Source organism: Zonotrichia albicollis, chromosome 6 (genome assembly GCF_047830755.1).
Source record: "Zonotrichia albicollis isolate bZonAlb1 chromosome 6, bZonAlb1.hap1, whole genome shotgun sequence".
In the NCBI taxonomy this organism is placed as follows: Eukaryota; Metazoa; Chordata; class Aves; order Passeriformes; family Passerellidae; genus Zonotrichia; species Zonotrichia albicollis.
The window spans coordinates 56,415,292-56,438,492 of record NC_133824.1 but is presented as its reverse complement, the minus strand read 5'-3'; the positions used below and the strand labels follow the sequence as shown (position 1 = coordinate 56,438,492).

At 39.6% G+C, this 23,201-nt stretch overlaps 1 protein-coding gene across 2 annotated transcripts in view; it reads left to right on the top strand.

Moving 5' to 3' along the window:
- Nucleotides 1–22,161, top strand: part of PRMT3 (protein arginine methyltransferase 3) — a 51,598-nt gene extending 29,437 nt beyond the window's left edge. Inside the window, exons 11-15 of one of the 2 annotated variants that reach the window (XM_074543913.1) lie at nucleotides 1,545–1,732; nucleotides 2,691–2,777; nucleotides 12,634–12,684; nucleotides 12,878–12,965; nucleotides 21,538–22,161. In XM_074543913.1, the coding sequence (XP_074400014.1) occupies nucleotides 1,545–1,732; nucleotides 2,691–2,777; nucleotides 12,634–12,684; nucleotides 12,878–12,965; nucleotides 21,538–21,647 (524 nt within the window). In that variant the 3' untranslated portion in view covers nucleotides 21,648–22,161. The remainder of the gene's footprint in view (nucleotides 1–1,544; nucleotides 1,733–2,690; nucleotides 2,778–12,633; nucleotides 12,685–12,877; nucleotides 12,966–21,537) is intronic. The other variant, XM_074543914.1, reaches the window with a different exon arrangement.
- Nucleotides 22,162–23,201: the final 1,040 nt, after the last annotated feature.

Below are 23,201 nucleotides of genomic sequence, written 5' to 3'. Positions count from 1 at the left end.
TGTTTGGGACAGGACAGTTGAACACTCTTCCTGTTAGGATTCCTACAGTTATCTTTGTACTGCTGAGGGAGTTGTAGGCTGTTCCTGAGACACCTTCTGCTCCCGTTTCCTCAGCTGCAAAGCAGGGGTGATGGTAGTTTACCAATTGGATTCCAATCTCAGCTTGCTGATACTTGTTTATTCTGCTTGAAACAGTCAGCAAGTGAGAAAAATCGCAGCGTACTTACTTTAATGTCTTCATAGAACAATAAAAAACTTCTTTAGAGACAGTTATTCTTTACAATCACTATTTATATTTCCTTAGACCTTTCATACAGTTTTAGGCCAAATTTCAATTTGCTACCTCTGTCTTCAGTATTTTGCAAGGTAGAAAATACTGCTTTTCTCCTACCATCCTATAGCAATGATTTATTCATTTTGATAAACTGTAATTTCAAGCAGAGCTGAAGACAAAATTAATTTTACAGTTCACCAGATTCTGGGGAGGAAGAAAGACACTTGCCTTCAGTTGTATTAACACTGCTTCTTTCATGTATTAATATAAAATAAGATTAAATTCAATAGGGTGGTTTAGGTGACATTTTTTTCAGAAATCAGGTCAAGAATTCAATGTATATGACTTTAGAGGCTTTAAAACTCTGAAGAACAAAACATGGGAATTTCTTTTTGAAAAGAAACCTGCCTAAATATAAATTGAGCTTCTTTTACTATTTGTTAGGGTTATAGACAGCCATGTAGATAGCAGCTGTTCTTTGTGGGTTTTGCAGTCAGGTGAGATTGCCAAGAGATTGACTGACTTTGTTGGCAGCTGTTCAAAAGGCAAGTGTCAGTTTTCCACTACTATTTGTAAAGCTGTAAACAGTTCCTTGTTCTGAAGATGTTCTTGGGAGAAGGAAAAGCACAAATGTGAAAATAGTGTAGAATGATAGCTTTATCCTGCAAGTGGGAGGGAGGGAATCCATGAGGTTCTCTTTTGTCTATTGGGCCACTTCCAGCTCTTCAGATGCAGGCAGAAAAGTGGTTATTTCCAGTACACAGAAATAATTGTTTAGGTTGTAAGGTAAGAATCAGCCAGGGCTGATAGCAAACAGGAATAAAGCTCTTGAATAAGAATACATGCTTTTTTTCTGAAAATAAGATCTTTTCACAGAGGTTTCCTGGTATTACAAAGCCCTTGCCTGAATTTCTGTTTGGATGTCCTTCTACTGTTATGGAATATATTTTAGGTTAGTCTGTATAGAAACAAGAATATTTTCTTCAGGCATCAAGTTTCCAGTCATTTCCTGGTAGTGGGATTCAACTACAAAGATATTTTGTTATTAATAGGAAGTATCAGACTAGTGTGTAAAAATTAAATTTTTGTTTGTAGTCTCTTCCGTGGACAAATGGGACTCTAGAAAGTAAAGCAGCAGAAAAAGTGTCTCGTCCAAGAGCTAAAAAAAATTGTTTTTATTCTTTTGAGATGTTATCACTTTTAGACAAAGGAGTAAAAAATCCTCTGTGTGTGTAAATAAAATTGCACTGCTCTGTTTGTGTTGTTGCAGTTTATCCTGACTTGTGCACCATCAGTCTGGTGGCTGTTGGGGATATGAATAAACACGTGGACAAGCTGCTTTTCTGGGAAGATGTGTATGGCTTTGACATGTCTTGTATGAAGAAAGCTGTCATTCCAGAAGCTGTTGTGGAGGTGCTGGATCCAAACACACTGATATCTACAGCCAGTGTCATTAAGGTATATTGGCCTTGGGCAGCTTACTTAATGCTTAGGAGGCAGGTGAGAATTTTCCTTGGTTTATGGAGGAGGGGCTAAAATTCACATGGCACACACAAACTTTGGCATTTATAAATTATAAAAGTGCGGTGAGGTTCTTGCTGCTAAGACTGGAAGGTTTGTATTAACTGCTTTTTTTTACCAACTTTGGAGCTTTTAGTAAGGTACTTTTCCCATATTCAGACTGTTCTGTTCTATGATTTCTTCTATCCAAAGCCAAATTTACTTTGGCAATGCTCTGCTGGTAACAGTGCCTGCATATCCCTTTCTAATCCATGCTGTTGTGAGCAGTCACTGTCCAGCTCAGATGGAGGGGCTTATCAACCTTTGTCAGCATGTAGCATAACTGTTGTGCTGAATGGCTTTATAGTAATTTGTTCTCATTTAGCCCTCGTTGTTTTTAAAATAACTTAAAATCAATGCATTTGCTTGTTTGCTGGAGTTACAGTACAAAGTAGTAAAATTAATGAGTTGAGGAACAGTGGCATTATAGATAAATTGTTTTAATCAATAGCTATCCCACAGAACAAATGGATTATATTTTGTAGGGAAAGTTTAAAAATGTTCCCATTCATCATTATGATTATTACAGAAGGCGCTTTGGTGTGTTTGCTCACATCAGGTGCTGCTTATTCTATATAGTTCATAATGTCACTTTTCAAGAAGCAAAACATTCCCTAAAGAAAGACAGGGCAGCGTGAAAATTGATTTGGGTGTGTGAGGAAGAGGAGTTTCAGGTGCTCTGTCACATGGGATTAGGTAGTTGTTTAGTCTCTTCCTGTTTTTTGGAAAGCTGAAATAGTATTGCCTTATAAAAATTGTCTCATAATGAGAACAACTGAACAGCCTTAGTCTAAAGGGAGATCTTAATTGCCATTCCTCACCTTTACTGACAGAATTTTATTATCCTTTCTGACAGCATATTGACTGCAATACTGCATCCACTCCAGACTTGGAATTCTCTTCAGATTTCACCCTGAGCATTACAATGAGCACACAGTGTACGGTAAGACAATTTCCGTTTCTTCATCCATGGCTGGTACTGCACTGGACTAAGAGACAATCCATTAATTATCCTTCATTTATCATCAGTCCTTGCCTTGAAACATTCATTTCTGCAGTACAGAGGTGTCAGATGAGCTCTTTCTAAAGAGAGATGGATGTAAAACTGCAGTAATGGTGTTATGGGGCAGTGCAGGTAGGTGAGCAAAGGGAAGGGGAAGGAGCACTGGGATCTTTCTGTTCTCTGGCCCATCTTCTGAAATACAAGAAAGTCTGGTGTTGGCTTGCCTAAGTAATGCATTGAGCTTTCAAACATTACATTATAAGCAAGGACAGGATGGCCTAATTTCACAGTAATTTTCTTTTATATGCAATACAAATTCTAAATGCTTTCTAATAATTTATTAAAATTCCATCATCAAATTTGACAAAAGAGCATTATGCTCTGAAATCATGAGTAGAAACTGAAATTTTTGCCCTCTGGAGTATTGTGAAACCTCTGGGAGATGTGCTTAAGTCACATCACAAAATCAAGTGTAAAGGGGTAATTTTTAACTTAGTTCTAATATATTGAGATAATTCTGCTACAGCTGGTTTATTGGTATTTTGCGTGAGTATACAAAGAGGAGCTGCAGGCTTCCTCTGACATGGACACCAAGAATGTGTTTCTGTATGATAGAAGCTGCTTGGGGTGATGACAAACTCTTGGATGCCTGCATCAGGCAATGCCATCCCTGGTTTGGATGTCAGGTCATGCTGCTGCATTTGCAAACATTTTTGCAGAGTAGCAGTCTGCATAAGAGCTTGTTGGTGTCAAAAAGTGGAATTTTCCCATGTATACAGTTGAAATCATTATCATTTTTAATTAGTAGCTGTGTGCAAATAATTCATATTTACTTGTCAGTTATCACCAAATTGGGTGAATACACAATAACACTTTTGAGTTTATTAAATGGAAGTCTGTATATTTTACTGTGCATACAAATGGAACCCCTCCTGTTTCATGTATCATAGGATAAATCTAGTTGCCTCAGGGCAGAGTCAGATTTGAGATCAAGCTCCACTGCAGCCCTGGTTTAATTTTATTAATTTGGCCATATTTGAATAACTGATTAAACAGGAATCTTTACATAATTTTGGTCATCTTTCTGATGTTTGGGTAAAGTAAAATAGCTTATTTTATAAACATTGTTTTCCCAAGCTCTAAGCTCTTACAAAAACTTCATTTCTGCTCTGTGATTCTGTGGCATCATTGGCATATAAATCAAGATGTGTACCTGCATTTTATGACTTCCAAGAAGAAGGGGAGGGAAGTGGGGTAAGAGCAGTGTTTCTGAAATTTTGCAGCAAATGCAGCTTCTAAAAAATGATCAGAATGCTGTAAAGTATTTTGCACTTCATCATTTAGGTTTATTGACACTTGGAGTGAAATTTCCACAGTTTCTATGATTGATTGTAGAAGTTTAGTTGAAGGTTGACAGTTCATCCATCATATCAGCCTGCCTAACCTTGCAGTAAATGAACAATAAAAGTCCATTATTTATGTCGAAATTTTTGAGGAGATGCTTTAAGATTGCAATTTGTCCTTTAAAAATAATATTTGATGTTTTTCTTGTTTGCATATGTTTTGTTGTTCTACTGGCTTTTCATTTTCTGCACAAAAAGCGAAAGTTGCTTACGTTTCCCAAAATTCTAGGGTTTGGTACTTGTCTCTTGGATTTTTTCAGGGTTTTTTTAAATATGAAGATTTTAAAATATCTTTGCTTTATTTACAAAAAATACTCCACAAAAATAGCAATTTGTAAATCCTTCTTTATATGCTTGCATGTGATTTCAAAGCAGCTTTTCCAAGGCCATGCAAGTGTGGAAGCAGATTTGGTTCTCTTATTCCTGATCTTGCCATCAACATTGCTGATAGCAGAGCAATTTTACCATCAGAACTAGGGCTGTCTGTTGAATAACCTGTCCTTAGAAACCAGGTAAATCATTATCATTTTTATTTAGTAGGTGTGTACAAATACTTCATATTTACTTGTCAGTTATCACTAAATTAGGTGAATACACAGTAGCATTTTTGGGTTTATTAAATGGAAGTCTATATTAGACAACTTTTAAGACATCTTTTTAGGCATCCTTTTAAGACATCTTCTAAGACATCTTTCCAGGCTTTTTTTGTCATTAAAAGATGACCAAGGCAGATGTAGGGGCACATGTTATTTGGGGTACGTGTCATGTAAGGTTCTGTTGTTTGTTCTGGGGACCCTCCTGCAGAGCAGCTGGGGGTTTGCAGTGTCCCTGGCTGTGTGGGTGCTTTCCCTGCTCCCTGCATGCCCTGTGTGCATGCAGAGCAGTGTGAGGCAGACATTGCTGCTCTGGTGTGTCAGCAGCATGGGGTGCTCTCACTGAACTGGGGTTTGCAGAGGCTTGGCACTGGTGGGGAGTCATTCAGCAGGCAGGCAGAGAAAAGGCTGTGGGCTCCTCTGCTTGGAGTGTGCAGCGTAACAGTTGAATAGCTAAACTCTCAGCTGGCATCTCTAGAAATATCAGCCTTATCAGGGTCTGCTGCTTCCTCCTGCAGCCTGTTGGTCTGTCTTTGCTAACAGGACAGAAGGCTGGAAAGGCTGACAGGAGTCAGAGCCACAACTGCAGTTTGTTAGCAGCTCAGCACCACACTGGCTTTGGTCATGGCTTGGAGCACTCCCAGGATCCCTCAGGCAGGAGAGGCTGCCCTTCATAGTTGTGTGGCAAAGCCATGGAATGCTTTGGCTTGGAAGGGATCCTAAAGATCGCCTGGTTCCACCCCTGCCATGGCCAAGGGCTGCCACCCTGGATCAGGTGGCTCCAAGCACCACCCAGCCTGGCCTGGAACAATTGCAGGGCTGGGGCATCCTGTGCTGGGCCTCACTCTCTTCACAGTCAGAATTTCCCCTAATCCCAGCTCTGAATCTCTCCTCTTTTAGTTCAAAACCATTCCCCCTTGCCCTGTCACTGTCTGCCCACGTAAAACAATGCTCAATTCCTCTAAAATCTGTCCTTAGTTTTCCTCAGCTGTTTTCTGGGTCTGGATGAAATGGGCTAAGGACATGAATGCCCAGCCATCGTGGTGAGCTTGTGTAAAATAGAGAAGCTGTGCAGTTCACAAAACCAAGAGCATAACATTGACACATATGATTTGTTTGTCCTTCCACCTATTTGAAACTACTCTCATACTTCTGTGTGACCAAAAAACCCCTAGCAGAGTACTAGGTCATGCTCAACAGAGATTAATCTCATGTCTTACTGTAGGTGCATCTTGAGTGTATTTCAGATGCTCCTGTAATACATTGAGTCATAGCCTTAAAAAATTAAGGCTCTAAATAGTTTTTTTTTCTTCCAGATGTTCAAGACATTAAATAAGTCTTCCCAAAAAATTCTAATACACATAAGAAATAAAAAATTATTGAGCAAAAAGAAACATTCTAAGTATGATCTTTTATGTGCTGGTTAGTCTTTTAGAAGTTTTGAGACAGGGTGGTGAGGTAGTTAGTGCTTTTTTCTGAGAATATATTGCTTCTGTTAATTTTTTTCTTCATTCCTGCATGCTTTGCCACAAAGAAGCATTTTGTAGCATTACTTTTATATATGATTATCTTAGCTTTCAAAGATTAAAGGTTTTCAAAGTGTGAAATGGTTGCATGGAATAATTATTTGAAATTGTTCCAAAGTACTTTTATTGCAAGTTGACTTGATTTTGGTCCTACAAAGATAACAGCAGAAAAAACCCCATCAATTAGCCTGCAGAAGTGCATTTTCCTAATAAAGAGCTAGAGTTTGTCACTGTTGATTTTAATGAGACATCTGGCTAATATCAGTTACTAGATGCTGCTAGAAAAATACTCCATTAATTGTATTCTGAGTTGATCACTGTGTGAGCTTTTGAGATAAAATATAATGGTGATTACCCTCAGTACAGAAATCAATTGACAAACTTTCTCTTTTGTTTGCAAGCATTTCCCCTGGGAGTCCATCAAGGTTGATCTTTCCTAGCTGAATAGCAATATCCCCTGAGAGGAAAATGGCAGTATCTCTTCATTGCTCCCAGGAGATTTTGTCAAAGAGCAGGGTATGTGTGTATAAAAAGTGGGAGGGAGGAAGGGGGTGAAGGAAGGATAATGAACTAGAGGACGTGACTGATGTGTTAAAACCTTCAAGAGGAAAAAGGAAGTTGAGTTGACTAGAGAAAATAATTCTGACTAAGGAAAAAAATCTTTTCTTAAGTGTTTGGCAGTTTCATTTCTTACTATCATGTCTTCCATTTGGGACCCTACTAGAAGTATTACCATATGAATCTTTGGTTCCAACCTTAGGTGAGAAACTAAATTTATTAAGCTAAAGTTGGAAATTGGTGTGGGTACCACAGTTAAATCCACCTTGAGTGCCTGATTTCTGAGTAAAGGAAATACTGCTCTACCATGTTACAAAGCAGGTTTTATCCTTCTCATCTCTTTACTTTCTCTGCAGTGACATCCAGATTATTAATCTTTAAAGCACAAAATTGCTGGGTTTTAATTGCCAGGGGTTTCTTTTCCCCGTGATAAAAGCGCAGCAGCTCTGCTGCATGGATGACAAACATTCCATCTCCATGCTTGGATAAACTCCATCAAAAGCACATTATCTCCCACTTCTGTGGCCAGCTGTCTAATTGTATTTGTTGTAGCCACTCACTGTTGGAACATGATACTGGTGAGGAGCAAGAATGATAAATTACTCACTGTAGGTGATAGTGATGATGATAATTTTTAATTTCCTTGTTCCTAAGTGAATTGGTAAGGCTGCCTTTGAGTTCTCATAAGGAAAGGAGCAGTCTCATTTGTTTTGTCCTGTTAAAATGCTGCATGTCCAGCCAGCCATTTTCTTTAGGAAAAAAAGCCTTTGTATTCAGATGTATTTGAATTAAAATTTAGATTTTTCTTTGCATTTCAGCTAAAGGCTCTGAGTTAAAGATTGTAAATAATGCATACTCATTTACTGTATGTTAAAGCTTTTTCTGGTTTTATTATATTTGGCACATGTTACATGAATAAATGGGGAGAAAAATAGTCTTGAAATAATTTCTTTGGGAGAGAAGAAAACCAGTGTGAAGACAAGTGAATCTTACTGGGAGGACCTGCTTAAATTACAGGTTTGTCATGTGTTTGCATGGACACTTTAGAAACCCTCAGTAATGAATGAAGACCTTAAGCTATGTGAACTCTTCATCAAAATGGTGGCTTGACAAAATCAAGCAGGAGTTTGTGGCTGCTATTTTAATTTGAGGAATATTTCATTCCTAGCTTTTGAACTCTTTGTTGACCTTTGTAGGATGTTGCTCTGCAGCTTCAGTAATGTATAATGTATATCTATTAATGTATATCTAATCCTTAATGTTTCCTTCATTCCTTATTTGGCCACCTTAGTTCCTGGCTAAATACATTGGCTTTGTTTTGGAGTTTTTGTCCTCGTAGCTTGCCTTTTCTCCTGGCAAGTTATTTGAGAACCGGAAGAATAATATTTTGGTAGTGTTTTCTAATATTTACTGTCCTTTGAGGCTCGAGCATGTGTCAGACTGGAGTTGTAATTATTTATTACCAGTTTAGAAGTCATTTTTTTGTTTTCGTCTTTCATGGTATTCAGGAGACTGGCACTTGAAAGATTTTTCCAAAGAAGGTTTAAATTCTTACTGATTAGTTGTAGGTGAAGTTGTAAATGAGCTGTCACGGGTGTCACAAAAAGATGAGAGAAATTGCAGTAGGAGAAAAAACAGCTATCATTATGCTTAAAAAAAATAAAAAACAAGAGGAAAAAGAATCCAAGGCAGTAGATGTAAAGCATCATTTATGGAGAAGTTATTTTTCTTTAGCTTGACTTTTAAAAAAGATGTTTAGTTTGACTTGTAAAAAAGATGTTTAATGAAAGTCTGGCCAGCCCTATATTTCATTTTAATATGCATGTGTCTGTGATTGCTTCTAGGGTGATTTTTTTTTTCCTTATATTTTGCTGCATGTGATAAATTACACAACAAGAGGGGAGGACTGACTCTTACTTCAAGTAGCAGATATTGGAAATCTCTTTCTTTGTAGTATTGCATATGTAATAGATGCTTGTGATTATTATAGCTGCTGTAATTTGGGATACTGTTCAAAAGTCAATGAAAGGAAAATATTTTGAACTTCACTTTTTCAGAAGTATTTCTCTGAAATGCACTTAAACATAAAAGATACATAATTGTACATTTCAACATAAACATCAACACATTACAGAAAGAAAGAAGGGAAGGTATAAATTCCTTAAAAGAAGATAGTAAGCAAACCCACAATATTGTAGTTAGTTTTTTGTTATCAAGTATTTCAGCTTTGATTTGTGTCAGTTTTTAGCAACACATCAGTTTCTGAAGTGGTGCAGGGTTTACATAGTACAGCTTGAGAGTGGCGGTGGTAGTTTTGGTTTAGGGGTTTTTGGACTCCCTGTGATGCTATCAGATTTTAGTTTTGCACAGCTCTTTCAGGGAAGGCTGAGCCATTGGCTCAGTTGGTCAGAGCACAGTGCTCACAATGCCAGGGTTGAGGCATTGATCCCACATGGGCCATGAGCTCAGTGATCCTTGGGAGTCCCTTGCAACCCAGAATATTCTGTGACTCCCACTGCTTCGTGTAAAAGCAGAAATTCTAATGGTTTGCATCAAGCTTTTTGCAGAATGCTGAGAGGACAAATAATTAGAGCTGTGTTGTGCCTCTGTGCCCTTTGATGCTTTTCTGCGGGCATACATAGAATTCTTTAATTAGAAAAGACCTTCAAGATGATTGAGTCCAACCTGTAACCCGGCACTTCTGAGTGCAGCCCTAATCCATGTCCCCAGGTGCCACATTGACATGACTTCAGTCACTCCAGGGATGGTGCCTCCACTGCCCAGTTTGAACTGAGAAACTTCTGAGGAATTCCCAGAGCTGTTCACAGGAGCATATCCTCAGGAACTTGAGCAATAATATTTTTCTATTTTTGGTTTCTTCGGGCTCAACAAATATTTCAGTGTTCAATATTGAAGGACATCTATCCATTTTAGAACATAACAAGAAGAAATTAATGGGTCAATGTAGAGCTCTTGTTCTCTGTAATCCCTGGAGCTCTGATTAAGGTGATCTTTTTGATGTGTAATCGTTATTATTACTACTCTGGATTAGCTATTCAAAGTCAGTGTTTCGGGTTGTTTCAGATGGGGAAACCACTGACACTGTAAAGAATAAAATAGTTATTTATCTGGTAATTTACAAAAGGTACAAATCCTGTTTCCCTTAACGCAGCAGAGGCAGCAGGGAACATTTTCTTTGCTTGAAACTTTTCAACCTGAACTTGGCCCCAGAAAATATTCTCTAGAACCTTTTGTCAGGGTAGCACGTAGGGTGTTTCTGTCACCTCTTGTTACCAAGTGTATGGATGTTTGCATCCACCTTGGCTAGGTCTGTCTGCTGGAGCTCTTGGCTTTTTGATCCAAGATGTAGCTGGATTGGCTCATTTTCTCTGGAAGCCAGATTTTTTTTTTCTCCTCAGTTTGTTTTTGGTGTCACAACTTTGTTCTCCTGCAGTAATCACATCCTAATTCTTATTTGTAAGTATACCAGCAGTATTGAGCTGATGGTTGAAAAATATTTTCTATGACTTGCTAGATCTCTGACTAATGTCCAGAAAAGATTGTGCATCAATAAAAGTAGTCTGATGGGTCAATAGAACTTTGTCAAAACCTTCTCAGTCTTTACTCAAAAGGCATATTAGAGACAAGGTTTTAATTCACTTAGGAATGAGATTCTCAGAGTGAGTGATAGGACTTTACTGAAGGGCAGGAAGAGTTGCTGTTTCCACTGTCTGGTGCTCATTTGTCATGGGGAGCTCTCAGTGTCTCCGTGGCTTGTTTTGTATTTTAATCCTTTAGCCACATTGGAGTTTGGAACTTGCCAGGCTTGTCTGGAGTGCCCTTTGTTGAAAAGCAGCTACTTTAGCACAGTTTTACTGGTTTAATGTATTTAATTCTTCATTGTGTTGGCAACATCTCCTTTGGATTTAGACTAGAGAGGAAAAATACCAGAATGACTTCTTCATATTATATATTACATAGTGATAAAACCCTATTCCCTAATTCTGTAAACATGTTCTACTTTTTTTCCCATCACTATGTTGTGTGAATCTGTATGAAGGGTGTGCTATAGAAACTGTCCTTTTTAGCTCTTCAGAACAAGCAGTTTCCTGGTGCTGGCCTAGGAGAAGAGCCTTGGTGCAGTGAGAGAGAGGTTCCAGTGGGTTGTTGGCAGTGAGTTCTCATGGGACAGGCTGGCCATCATTGCATTGTACATCCTTCCTTTGGGTGTTGTTGGCAGTGAGTTCTCATGGGACAGGCTGGCCACATTGCATTGTACATGCTTCCTTTGGATGTTGTTGGCAGTGAGTTTTCATGGGACAGGCTGGCCACCATTGCATTGGTGCATCCTTCCTTTGGGTGTTGTTGGCAGTGAGTTTTCATGGGACAGGCTGGCCACATTGCATTGTACATCCTTCCTTTGGATGCAGCTGATGGGGGAGAGTCCCTTGCTCCCATGGCAGGGATGGAGAGAGTCCCCAGCTGAGTAACTTCAGCCCACTGTGGTCACTCAAAAACTCTCTTTGGGTTATTTCTTCAGGCTGGTGTGATAGAAAAACACAACTGCCTTGGGACCAGGGTCTGATGTGCTTTAACCTTTTCACAGGACAGGACAAAGCAAATAAAGGTGAGCATGGACAGGATTTCACAGGTGGAACTGAAGTGGATGTTAAATTAGCATCTTCCAGTTGTTTATTTGGGTTTCTGGGACTCTGACAAGGCATTTTCTTGTCAGGAAAGCAGTCGAGCATTAAAAGACTGAGTTGTGATAGTGTCAATGTAGCGTTTTGTGTGTGAACATTTTATATCTATTAGTATTAGGAGGAAATTCTTCCCTGTGAGGGTGGTGTGGCACTGGCACAGATTGCCCAGAGAAGCTGTGGAAGTGTTCAGGGTGAGGTTGGATGGGGATGGAGCAACCTGGCTTGGTGAAGTTGTCCCTGCCCACAGCACAGGGGTTGGAACAAGATGATCTTTTAGGCTCCTTCCAACCCAAAGTAGTCCATGATTTCTTTTCCTATTCAGACTGGAAGAAAAGTCCCACTGATGAATTGGGCACTGAAGAGAGAGGCTGTGGATGTTAGGAGTGGGATGGCAGGAGGAGCAGAGAAGGAATCATATGGAGAGTTGCTATTAGAATCTGTTAGCTGCTGGAAGGGCCAGCAGGAAGCATTTGTGAATGTTTGTCCTGATCTGTGTGTGTAGTAAGGAAGAAAAGGATTCCCTGCCTGGTTGTGCTCTGCCTCTGTTCACAGGGAGCTTCTGTGGAAATTCCTGTTTAGCCACACAGGGAGGGAACAAATCCTGCAGAATCCCTCGTGGGAGGGATATTGGTGTGAGATTACTGAGGGTCGTGGGCAGGAGAAGGACTGAGCTTTGTGTTTGCACACCTGAAAGGCTGTTTTCTCACATATCATTGTGGTTGCAGTTAAGGTGAGTGGGTTGTTTTGGAAATTCATACTAAGATCTGATGTGTAATAAAATGCAGTTACAGTGGGCTGAATATTCTCAAGTGGAGCAAAGGTATAATAGCAGCTTTTTTTTTTTTAACCTAGGATTTCTAGCATACTTGAAAGCATAAATATAAGCTTGTTCCTCTTGGTAAACACTTGAAAAGAAGTAGAAATTCCAATAAATGCATATATGAATCACAGAAGTTTTCTTGAGTGTCATTGTTATTCCTTTATTGTATTTACATTTTCACCTCTTTTTATAGGCAATTGCTGGTTACTTTGATGTATTTTTTGAGAAGAACTGCCATAACAAGGTGAGCATTTGGAGTTATGCATTTTAAAAATGTCTTTGAGAGATGAAGATTTTATTTTGTGTCAAGGTGTTTGGCAGTGAGTCTGTTTTGCTGTAGCGAAGACTGCATTTGCATCTGTGTTTGGTAATTGATTGATGTGGTGTGATATGAAAAAGATTGTTTTTAATCAAACTCTTGAACTCTCCCATTGCAGGTCTTATTTTCAACGGGTCCCCAGTGTACCAAAACACACTGGAAACAGACAATTTTTCTCCTGGAGAAGCCAATTCCTGTAGAAGCAGGTATATTTAAATTCAGTTGAGGTGCAACAACAGTTGTGTTACAGTGCTGTTACCATTAAAGCTAGATACAAAATACTTCAAAAATTACATAAATTTCAAGTTCAAGAAGAGCTAGTAAATAAATCTTTCAGCTGCTGTTAAAGGAATTTTTTTGTCTCATCAAACCTGGGAAGTATCTGCGTGCAAAATTCTGGTTTAAAATTATACATAAATATATGCATGAGTATCTTGCCAGTGGGCATATCTCCTATACTTGTATAGCTACATACTGGAATTTTGGTGAAGAAAGTTCTCTATCAGAACATTTCTGATGCAGAACAACGTAAGACCAGAACACTGCTATGGACGTTCTCTTAATTTTGACATTACTAATATTCTGAAGTATCAAATTTGTCAAGTGGTTGCACAGGATTCCTTGTAGCCCTCCTGAAGTGTCCTGTATTTAAAGGGATCATGAATATATGCATGGGTTGTATCTGCCACAGTGGGGTTATTCTGGAAAATGAAAACACTTTTAAAGAACTCACAGCCATGAACTTGAAGTATTGAATAGCTTTGCTTGGTACACTGTAAAGTTCTGTAAAATGGTTAAGTACTGTGATAAGTTTCACCTTGAATTTGATGCAAGTAGAAGGATTTTCGTTGTCATCAGGGATAAGCAAAATTCAGATGATAAACTGTTGAGGTGAGGTTTTGAAAACTATAAAGTGATGCTTGTTAGTGGTTGAATTAGTTCTGTTCTTGAGGTCTTGAAAGCACATTTTGTACAAGTAGTCAAATACTCCTTGCTTTATAGCAAGGACACAAGTATATCCATGACTCTCATTGAATGGCCATGCAAGAGGATGGACGTGCCACAGATGAGCAGACCTTAACCTCTTATTCCTGTAGAGCTTTCCTTCAGACTCTCACAGACTGTTTACAATGCAAGGAAATGGAGCAGTTACATTTTCATGCTGTTATTTTATTTGTGTCCATTTGGCCACCAGATATTTACTGTTGAACTCTCACCCAGTGATGAATCAGTTGTCTTTGGGAGCCCCTTTGCTTTACACACTAGCAGAACCAAAGGAGGAGCCTCAGAATGGGGCTCATTTTTGCTGGGCAGCTAATAAACTCATGGTAATGTGAGGCCCTGACCTGAGCAGTTTGTAAATAGATCAGGCAGATTGGGGGGAAAGGATAGAAAATGTTGTGTGGATGCTTCTGCACTCAATTGAACTGTAAAGTTCCCTCTTCCAGCTACCAGACATGACAACTTTTTGCCAGAAGCTTCTTTCCTAGAGGCACTGAGGTTTGTGATATCTGACATATCACTTTTGTCTTTCATGCTTTGAATTTTTATTCTTAAACAGTTTTTATTTGCACTTTAAATCCTTTCATTTCTTGGGGTGCACCCATGCTTTGGTGCATTCGTACTTGGCTTGTGCTCTCTGCAGATTCTCTTTCTAGACAAGCCTGACTAAGATCTCCTTGCTGCTGCTCATTAAATCTCAATGTCATAGAGTGATTTTTAAAATGTGCAGTGACATTTATTAAAATATGCACATTATTTCATATTACAGAGATCATTTGACATTTTTCAACTGTGTGAAATTACTGGAGGTGTGCCCCAGCCTAGGTGTGGTGACTTTCTGAAGGCAACTGCAGAAACACTGTGCCCTGCTTGTGTGAACCCAACCAACCTGACCTTCAAGATCACTTGTGCTGTAACTCCTTCCTTCCTTTTTATTAGCTCGTATTTCTTAACATTATTCCCATAACAAATCTTGCTACAGCTGTTTCTCTTTCTTGCTGCCTGTCTCCTTCTCTTTGTAATTGAATTCCCTTTTCCCATCCTTTGGGCCATTCTGTCTGGTTTTCTATCTTACATGAAATTACCACTTACATTTAGGATTGTCTGCCTTTTGCTTCTAGTGTTCAAGAAGATTGGGAGAAACTCCTGATGTAATTTCCTTTTCTTTTGTAATCCCAGTCTTATTTTCTGTAGGATATTTGTTGGTTCTTGATGACATAAGCCCATGCAGAAGGTGCTTCCTGGTACTTACATAGGAATATATGTTAATTTACATGATTTTTCTGGAAAAACCATTCCCTCTCTTGATCGCTTGACTTTGATCCTTCTCCTTCATTGTCCCAAAAATCTTTCTGCTCGAGACATGTTGTTATGAGTACAGATTTCCCTATCTTCCTTTTTTATATTCTTCTCTTTGTCTAAATAGTGACTTGAATATTCGTCTTGATAATTTGTCATTAGCCAAATTTTTTTGTTTCTTCAGTCTTTCCATTTTCTCAGCTAAACAAACTGTTCAAGCTCATTTTGCGGCCTATTTCAACATGCACTTCCAGCTGTTTCTCTTGTCCCACTTGTTAATGAATTAGCACTGCTTGTTAGCACTCCTCATTGAGCCTGGCGCGTTGGACTGAGCTGCACTGTGAGTGCCCTGAGCTTTTTGGGAAGCCTTGTCTTAAGAAGGGCTTTCCTCAGAGCAAATGAACTGGAGGCAAAAGTAACTGTATTAGATTAAACATCATCATTTGAAACCTTTCCATCCATCCATCCATCCCTGTGTTTACTGGTGTTCATCAGCCCTCTGGAGAAATTCTTAGATTCAGAAATACATCATGGCAATTGAAGGAACATCAAGGAAGATGCACTTTTGACTAAATATATTCTAGAATCATTAAGGTTGGAAAAGAGCTTTAGGATCATTGAGTCAAGTCGTTAACCCAGCACTTCCAAGGACACCACTGCAAGAGCCTGAATGAGAGATGTGGGACTCCAGGGGTGTCCAAAATGCAGTTTGTTGTATCCAAGAATTACAGCAGTCCAGGGTTGTGGGGGACAGAGCTGTGCCCACAGCTGTCAGCTCCAGCTGCAGGCAGGCCTGGAGACCCTTTGGTTTTGGTTACAATGCATTATAGACTTTTCTTTTGGTTACATTGCATTTTATACTTTTCTTTAGGTTACAATGCATTGTAGACTTTTCTTTGCTGAGCATCTTCATACAGCAGAACCAATCTATACCTTAACTATTATCTATAGCCCATTATAACTGCTATAATTACCATATTCATGTTACTGTTTTGCATTCACTAAAAGTCAGTACATTACCGTTTAAGCTAGAAGTTGTTTTTCAGTTTTCTTGCAGTGGAAAATTCGGAGACCTTTTTTGTACTTGCCACATTTGCTGCCTTGTTTGCCTGTGCTCTTTCTGCTTGGTAAAAACATCTTCTTGTTTGGGGTGGGTTTATCCTTTGCTCTAAGCCATAAAAACCCTTCTAACTCACACCCCCTTTGCCTCCTTGGTTATCCAGTGAGACTTGAGAAAAGAACTATCAGCAGTTCTTTTCTTCTAGATCAAAACTTGCTTCCATCTCTATTCCTTCATCAGACTCTACATTTAAAAACCTTTCTGCCAAGCATCCATATCTGTGAGACTTCCTTGCCAAGCTTTCATCCTTCCCAACACACCACTAATCCATGTCACTGGGTGACACATATACAGTTCCCTGGGCAGTCTGGTCCACTACTGGTCCACTAAGAAAGAAGATACTCTTCTTTCTTTCTAGTAAATGTGTGAAAATAAACAGAAATAATGCAACATGAGTCTTACAATACTCTGGCCAATGTTAACGTGATGGCGTTCGCTTGTAGCTTTTTAATAGGTAGTGAAAGAAGAATTTGCTAGTGGAAAACACATTTTAAATGTTTTCTTGTTTTGAAAGCATCTTTCAGACAGGGCAGTGGCTGTTTTTCCCCAGTGAAGAAAAATGGTTCCCTCAGATTTTTAGTTCTGAGTAAAATGGTAAGGCTGGCTAAAAGTCCCTTATCAGATGCTTTATAGCTTCTGGGGCCATGCCTGGAGTGGTTATAAAGCACTGATTGTATTTGGTTTTGCTCTGTAAAAGAGGTTGAGCTTTCAGATATCCAAACCTGCTGGGTATTTAACTGGAAAATGCTCCTTTATGCCATGGCAAAAATTGTTTTGTTCTGCAGTATGAACTAGCTAATTTTCTCAGCTGTTTGATGCCAGGGTGTTTGTTGTAAAAATAGATCTATTTTCTCAGCCATAAAAAGGACGGAATGTTTGATCTATTCTAATGATAGCAGAATCGAGCAGTTGCAAGCCAAAGGATGGGTCTTGGAGCTCATCCTGCCTGCTTTGCTGCTCCTGCACGCCAGGTGTGGTGTTTGTGCATCTCTGGGATGAGGTGGGAGAGGTTCATTCTGGCCCCAAAGGTCTGGACAGTGAGGCAATAAAATCCACACCTAATTAATCCTGATTGTTTGCCACTGAGTTTCAGGGTGATACCTGTGGTAGGTAGATCTGTATATAATGGGAATATGCAAACTGATATATTTAATGGCTAATTGCTGCTCACTTCTTCAGATATAATGTGTGAGGGGGGGGATAGCCTCTTACTACTCATGTGTTCTGAAAAACCAGTTTTCTTCCTCATGGACTGTGACAAGAAGCTGATTTTTCAGCCAAGTGAAACGAAATAGCATCAGCGTGTTGGATATGCTTTAACTGTTTGGCAAGCAATTAAAATTTAACTGGAGAAAGAAGCAATATATCCTGGGTTTTCTCAGACAAAACAGTGATGTATTGTGGGCTCCCTACAGAGTACAAACCTTCTCCTAGAGCCCTTTTAATAGCTTGAACACGTCCTTATTTTGAAGATGGAAATTGAGATCCAAAGCAGTGTCTTTTTCTCCTCAGTGGTCAAAAATGAGTCTCTTCCTTTTGTTGTTTGTTGAAATACTCCTGCTAAGCAAACAAAAAATTACATCATTCTCATTTGGTTGTCTCGATAATTTACTACATAAATCAAATACTTACAAAAATTATTATTTTAAAGGGCCCACAGAATCTTTTCAATAACAATGCCTTAAGTTAAAACCCAGCTCTGTATGCAGGCAAATTCTATTAGCAATAAAACAGCCTATTGTCAACATTGTGTGCTTTTGCTGTTGCCTTGCAGTGAAAATAAAACCTTGATTTGTTTTTCTGTGGTGTTAAAGGGGCTAGCACAGCAAAGCTGGAGCACAACTCACATGACTGAGCTCCTGTAAAATCCTTGATTATCTTTAGCTCCCTCGTCTCTGTAATTGGAAAGCTGTTTGTAAATTTACAAACTGAAAGAATGTTGATTTGTCTACTTAGACAGCACTGTTAAAAGTAGGAAAACAACACTAGCACGATTAATCTGTCTGAATGTTTTGATCCTATACTGAAATACTTCTATATGGTGCATCCCAGTTGGATAATTTGGCTCCTAATTAAGATTTTAGTGTCTGTTTTGCCTGTCTACAGCTGCAATATGGTGTCTGTAGAAATCTGTCTCATTTATTTGCAAGTGGCACCTCCAAAAATGATGCTGGCTTTTAAAATCTACTAAATGTTAAAACCTGAATTTTGAGGTCACACTAAGTCTGGCAAGTCTTATGTTGTGTTTATCAAAATCTCCATTTTAAAATGATCAGCTCCTGGTTTAAATTATACATAAATATATGCATGAATTATATATAAATATATGCATAAATATCTTGCAAGATATGGGCATATGTCTTATACTTGTATAGCTGCATACTGGAATTTTGGTGAGAAAAGTTCTGTATCAAAGCATTTCTGATGCAGAAAATTGTAGGACCATGGTTTAATTGTCAGCTTCCAGCAAGGACAACCGTGCTGTGCAGAGTGTATCAAATCCTGCTGGTTTGTGACTGGCAAGGCAGAGCCCTCCCAGTGGTTCTTTGCATTGTAGGGGATTTGTAAAGGTTCTTTTCACCAGCAGGGCAGTAGTTTAGGTGTGTTCAGCCCAAAGCCCACTGCAGTTTTCTAGCAGCTCTTTGAAACAATTCCAGTGAGCTCTTTCATAAGTTTCTTAAATTTTAATGGTGTTTAGAATAAATAGTGGTTTGAGTACTGTGTTCTTGTCCCACTGTTAGCTTCACAAAACTTTTCCAGGGAACGAAAAGAAGGAAACCTAAAAGACCTTGATTGCTGGCTGCCTTTGGCAACTCTTTTGAGCCTTTTTTGGGATCAGAGAGGGAGGAGACACCAAGTTGCATTGAGAGGCAGGGTAGTTCCTCGTGTTACAAACTCATTGCCAGGGGTCGTTCCAAGCTTTAAGTGGATGTGATGGATATGCATGCAAGGGACTGTGGATTTCATTTCAGTCTGTAAAGGATTTAGGTCAAAACCAAGTCTTTAGATTTCAGTCTATAAAGGATTTGATCAAAACCAAGAATCTTTGGTTTTGATCAAATCCCTTATAGACTGAAAAGCCATGATTTGTTGCCATGAACACTCCTGATGCTGCAGGATCTCTGCTCTGGGAGATGCCTTGGCTCACAGACTGCAGGCTGGCCCCTGTGTGATTGTATTGCACAGACACAGGTGACAGATGCAGTTGCTGATGGTTTTACTGGTGGTAAAAGCCACAATCCAGATAAACTGGCTCAAGTGTGCAGAGCACAGCACTGCAGAGCCTGCAGCCAGACATGCAGTGTGTGACAGGGATCAGGATGGACACAGGGATGCCTTTTTTCCTGTGCAGGCCAAGCCTACACAGCACTTCTCCTGAATTTTTCTGCTTTTTCCGTTTGGGGGAAAATTTCAAGCCTCTCTGGGGGATAATAAAAATGCAGGGAAGGGATGGTAATGGATTCAGCTTTGTCCTAATCAAACTGCAGTGGCACTGTGTGGTTTACTTGCATTCAGCTGAACGTGATAAGAGCAAGGTGATGCAGCTGAGTCCCAGAGACAGCTTCCTCCAGGCAGCTCCTAGGACAGAGAATGGGGAAAACATCAGTCATTTTCTATCTACATGACATTGATTAATTGTTCAGAACTGCCTTTCAGCTACTGCTGTTGTTTGCTTCAGCCCTCGGAAAAGGCTGCTGCAAAAAGCACATTTAATGTGCTACAGCATGAGGAATAGGGGAAAAATGAATGGATTGCTTTGTTTCTTTAACTGTCTTTACTAACAGAGTCTGAAGGTTCTGTTCTCTGAAGTCAGCTATTTATGAAATTATGTTTAAGTTTCTGCTTCATTTTTATTGTTTTTTATTAATGTTTGAAATGGGAAGATTGAAGTGTGAATTAATTGAAATAATGGAATTTTAGTTTAGAGAGGCTCTTTAGTCTTTCTGAATTGTTATCACAGGATGTTAAAATAAATAGGTCATTTTGTAGCAGTTTTGAGAATCAATGTGTTCAAATCAGGTTAAATTTCCTAGCTGGAGTGGGACTATAATGCCTTTTTTCCTTTATCTTGTCCTTCTCTCTGGCAAACCTTTCTCTGTTTAAATAACCTGTGAAACCGTTTTCACAATTCTCTGCAAGTTGCATTGTGTTATGTCGGTCTTGTAGTGGTGTCTCCAGCTAACTTACATGATGAAACAACCCCAAAATGATCAGATTTATTTTTTTCTTCTGATCCTTGGTGCTACAGTTCTTCTTGTAGATCAGCCTTTTTGATATTTGTAATGCAACCTTTAACCAAATGTCCTGCATTTATAACTTACAATTGGGACTTTCTGTCAGTTTACTGTTTGCAGATGCCAGTTGTGCCAAATGGAGAGCTCCAAAACGCTTCCTGAATTTGAAACCAGCTTAGTTTGAAATTATTATTTGTTTTCTTTTTTGCAACAAGAAACCTTTTTATCAGGATATTAACAGTGGCTTTCAGAATCCCAGTGAGTAATGAGCAGCTGGAAGATGCCTTGGATGCAGTGAGATGGCAAAGTAGCAGCAGTGTGAGCGATGAGGATGAGGAGGTGTGATGGGAGAGGAGCAGGGAATTTGCTGCTCTAGACTGGGATCACAGCCTGCTCTCATGCTCAGCAGAGTCCTCTGTGAGGATAAAATGGGGGGATGAGGTGGCTCAGCAGTGAACTCCCCAAATGTACACATTTACAAATGGCTGCGTTTATATTTCGTGGGTTGCATATTCCTGATTTACAGATATTCCTTAAATGAAAGGCTTTAGTAAGGACTGAAAAGAAAATGAGATTAGGTTTTTGCCTTTTGTGTAAAAGCATTTGCTCTGGGTGTAACTGAAGGACATACCTCTCAAATGTTATGACACTGACACCTTCCTGCAATTAATAATATATATACTTGAAATGCCACAGAGATTTCTGTGGTAGTTTCCTGTCAGATTTAGAACATACATGGTCAGAATTTAAATGAAATGCAGTGCAAATACAGAGTACATGGCCCATACAGCCGGGAGGGAATGTGCTTTTGTGGCTGCATGGTGAATATATCCCAGGGCTGCAGTGGTTTTCCCCAGCCACAGGTGAAGTATTTGGCACATCAGTAATTTGGGTGGACCTCTGAGAAGTGAAGCACCAGCCACAACTTGGCACCTCTCCAGGTTTAACTGCAGTAAAGTTTGACTTAGGCTTGTTGGCAAGAGCTTCAAAAACTTAAACTCCTTTAGACTTTTAAAATTGTGATTGAGAGCAGCTCCTTGTGCAACGTGGGTGCAGTGCATCTCTGCTGTCCCTGTGGGTGATGGAACGCTGTAAGCAGAGCAATTCCCCCTTGTTTTGCAGGAGAGGCCCTGAGAGGGAAGGTGACGGTGCGCAAGAACAGGAGGGACCCGCGCTCGCTCTGCATCAGCCTCTGCGTGAGGGACACCCAGCACACCTACAGCCTCCAGTGACCCTGGCCGTGCCTCGATGGCTCCCCTCAAATGCTGCACTTGGATAACTCTGCTGGAATACCCAAAAGTAGTGAACTCCTGTGCTTGTGTGTGTGTGCGCACACGGGAGTATGGAAAAGTTACCTGCAGCTGAGGTTTACAACAAAATGAGATCCTGCTGCTTCACGTGGTGGGAGGAAAGCAAGAAAGATGGGTTTGGGTTACCTGAGACTGCTAGGTGAGGAAAAATGAGCCTCAAGTCTTGCTGTAAGGAGCAATAAATGTGGTCTCTCAAAAATGTTTTATTCTTCCGCTGGCAAAATCTTTGTATAGTATTTTTTTGTGAAAGAAGCAGCTTAGTCATGTGTGAGTGCACCTCAACAGTAGCTGGAAAATCCCAATGGGAATAATTTTTGAATTCCAGCTGCAAAATTGGGGCAACAAAGACGGTATTTTTACTACACTTCTGCAGTTTAAAAGTTGTACACATTTCAGTTACATTTGTCTAAATAAATGAACCCAGTGTGATATATAATGCAGTTGCTGCTTTCCTTGTGTTCTGTGTAATTGGAAATTCTGTCTATCCTGTGATGGCTCATTTATTTGTGCTTGCAGTTTTTTCTCTACTAACCTGTTGGGCCATAGGTGGGTGGAAGTGTGTATCTTAGCAGCTTTGGGGAAAACACAACAAACCAAAAGCAGCTGGGAGGGTGGGTTTGGTTTGGCTTCTTACAGAAACACTGGACGCTCAGGGGTTCACTGTTCAAGGGTGTGCATGTAGGGATTCATTTGACCCAAATTGCAGCTGGCAACTACAAATTTAATGGGAAAATTTGCAAAACCAGGAAACCTGTGTGTTAGGCATTAGCAGTGTCGTCTAAGTTTGTGTGTGGGAGTGGTTTTTGGGCATTCGGGGGCTTGTTTTTGGAAAATATGTTTTTGCCATGCTTAGTTATGAAGTCCAGCACTTCTGAAGTTTTTAATGTTTAATCCCATAGTTAACCTTTTTCTCAAGGTGTGTTCTTTACCAGTAGTTCTCAATCTCTATTCATGCTGAAGCAATTTGCATTATACTTAGCCCAGAGTCAGAGGAGCTAAGATGGATCATGATTCGCAAAACTTCTTTTAATATTCAGATAAAACCTGAAGGTTGGCCTGCCTTCTACTTGCAAATCTGTGCCCAAAGTCTGTATACTTGAAGATAAATAACCCACCTGAAAATTATATGGATGCTCACAGCTCTACTGCTTATTTACATGTATGTTCGTTTTGGGGTTTTCTTAATCCTGTCTTCTGCAGTGCTTTTAAATGTTTTGCTAAGCTGTAAAATGATTTTGCTGCTTCTGCCCATGAGAGAGCAGCTAAGCAAGCCTGACAAACCTGGAAGCTTCTGAATGACTCTTCAGTGAGCACCATGCTGGGGTCTCTTAATAGGATTTTTGTGTGTACACCTTGGTTTGACCTTCTAAATTCTGTCCTGTGGGGTGTGCTGTAATGAGACAGATCCAGAGAACAGCAAAGCCTCGATTTCTAATAAAGCTCTACAGAGGATTTGGAGAGCTGGCTTGGGAAATA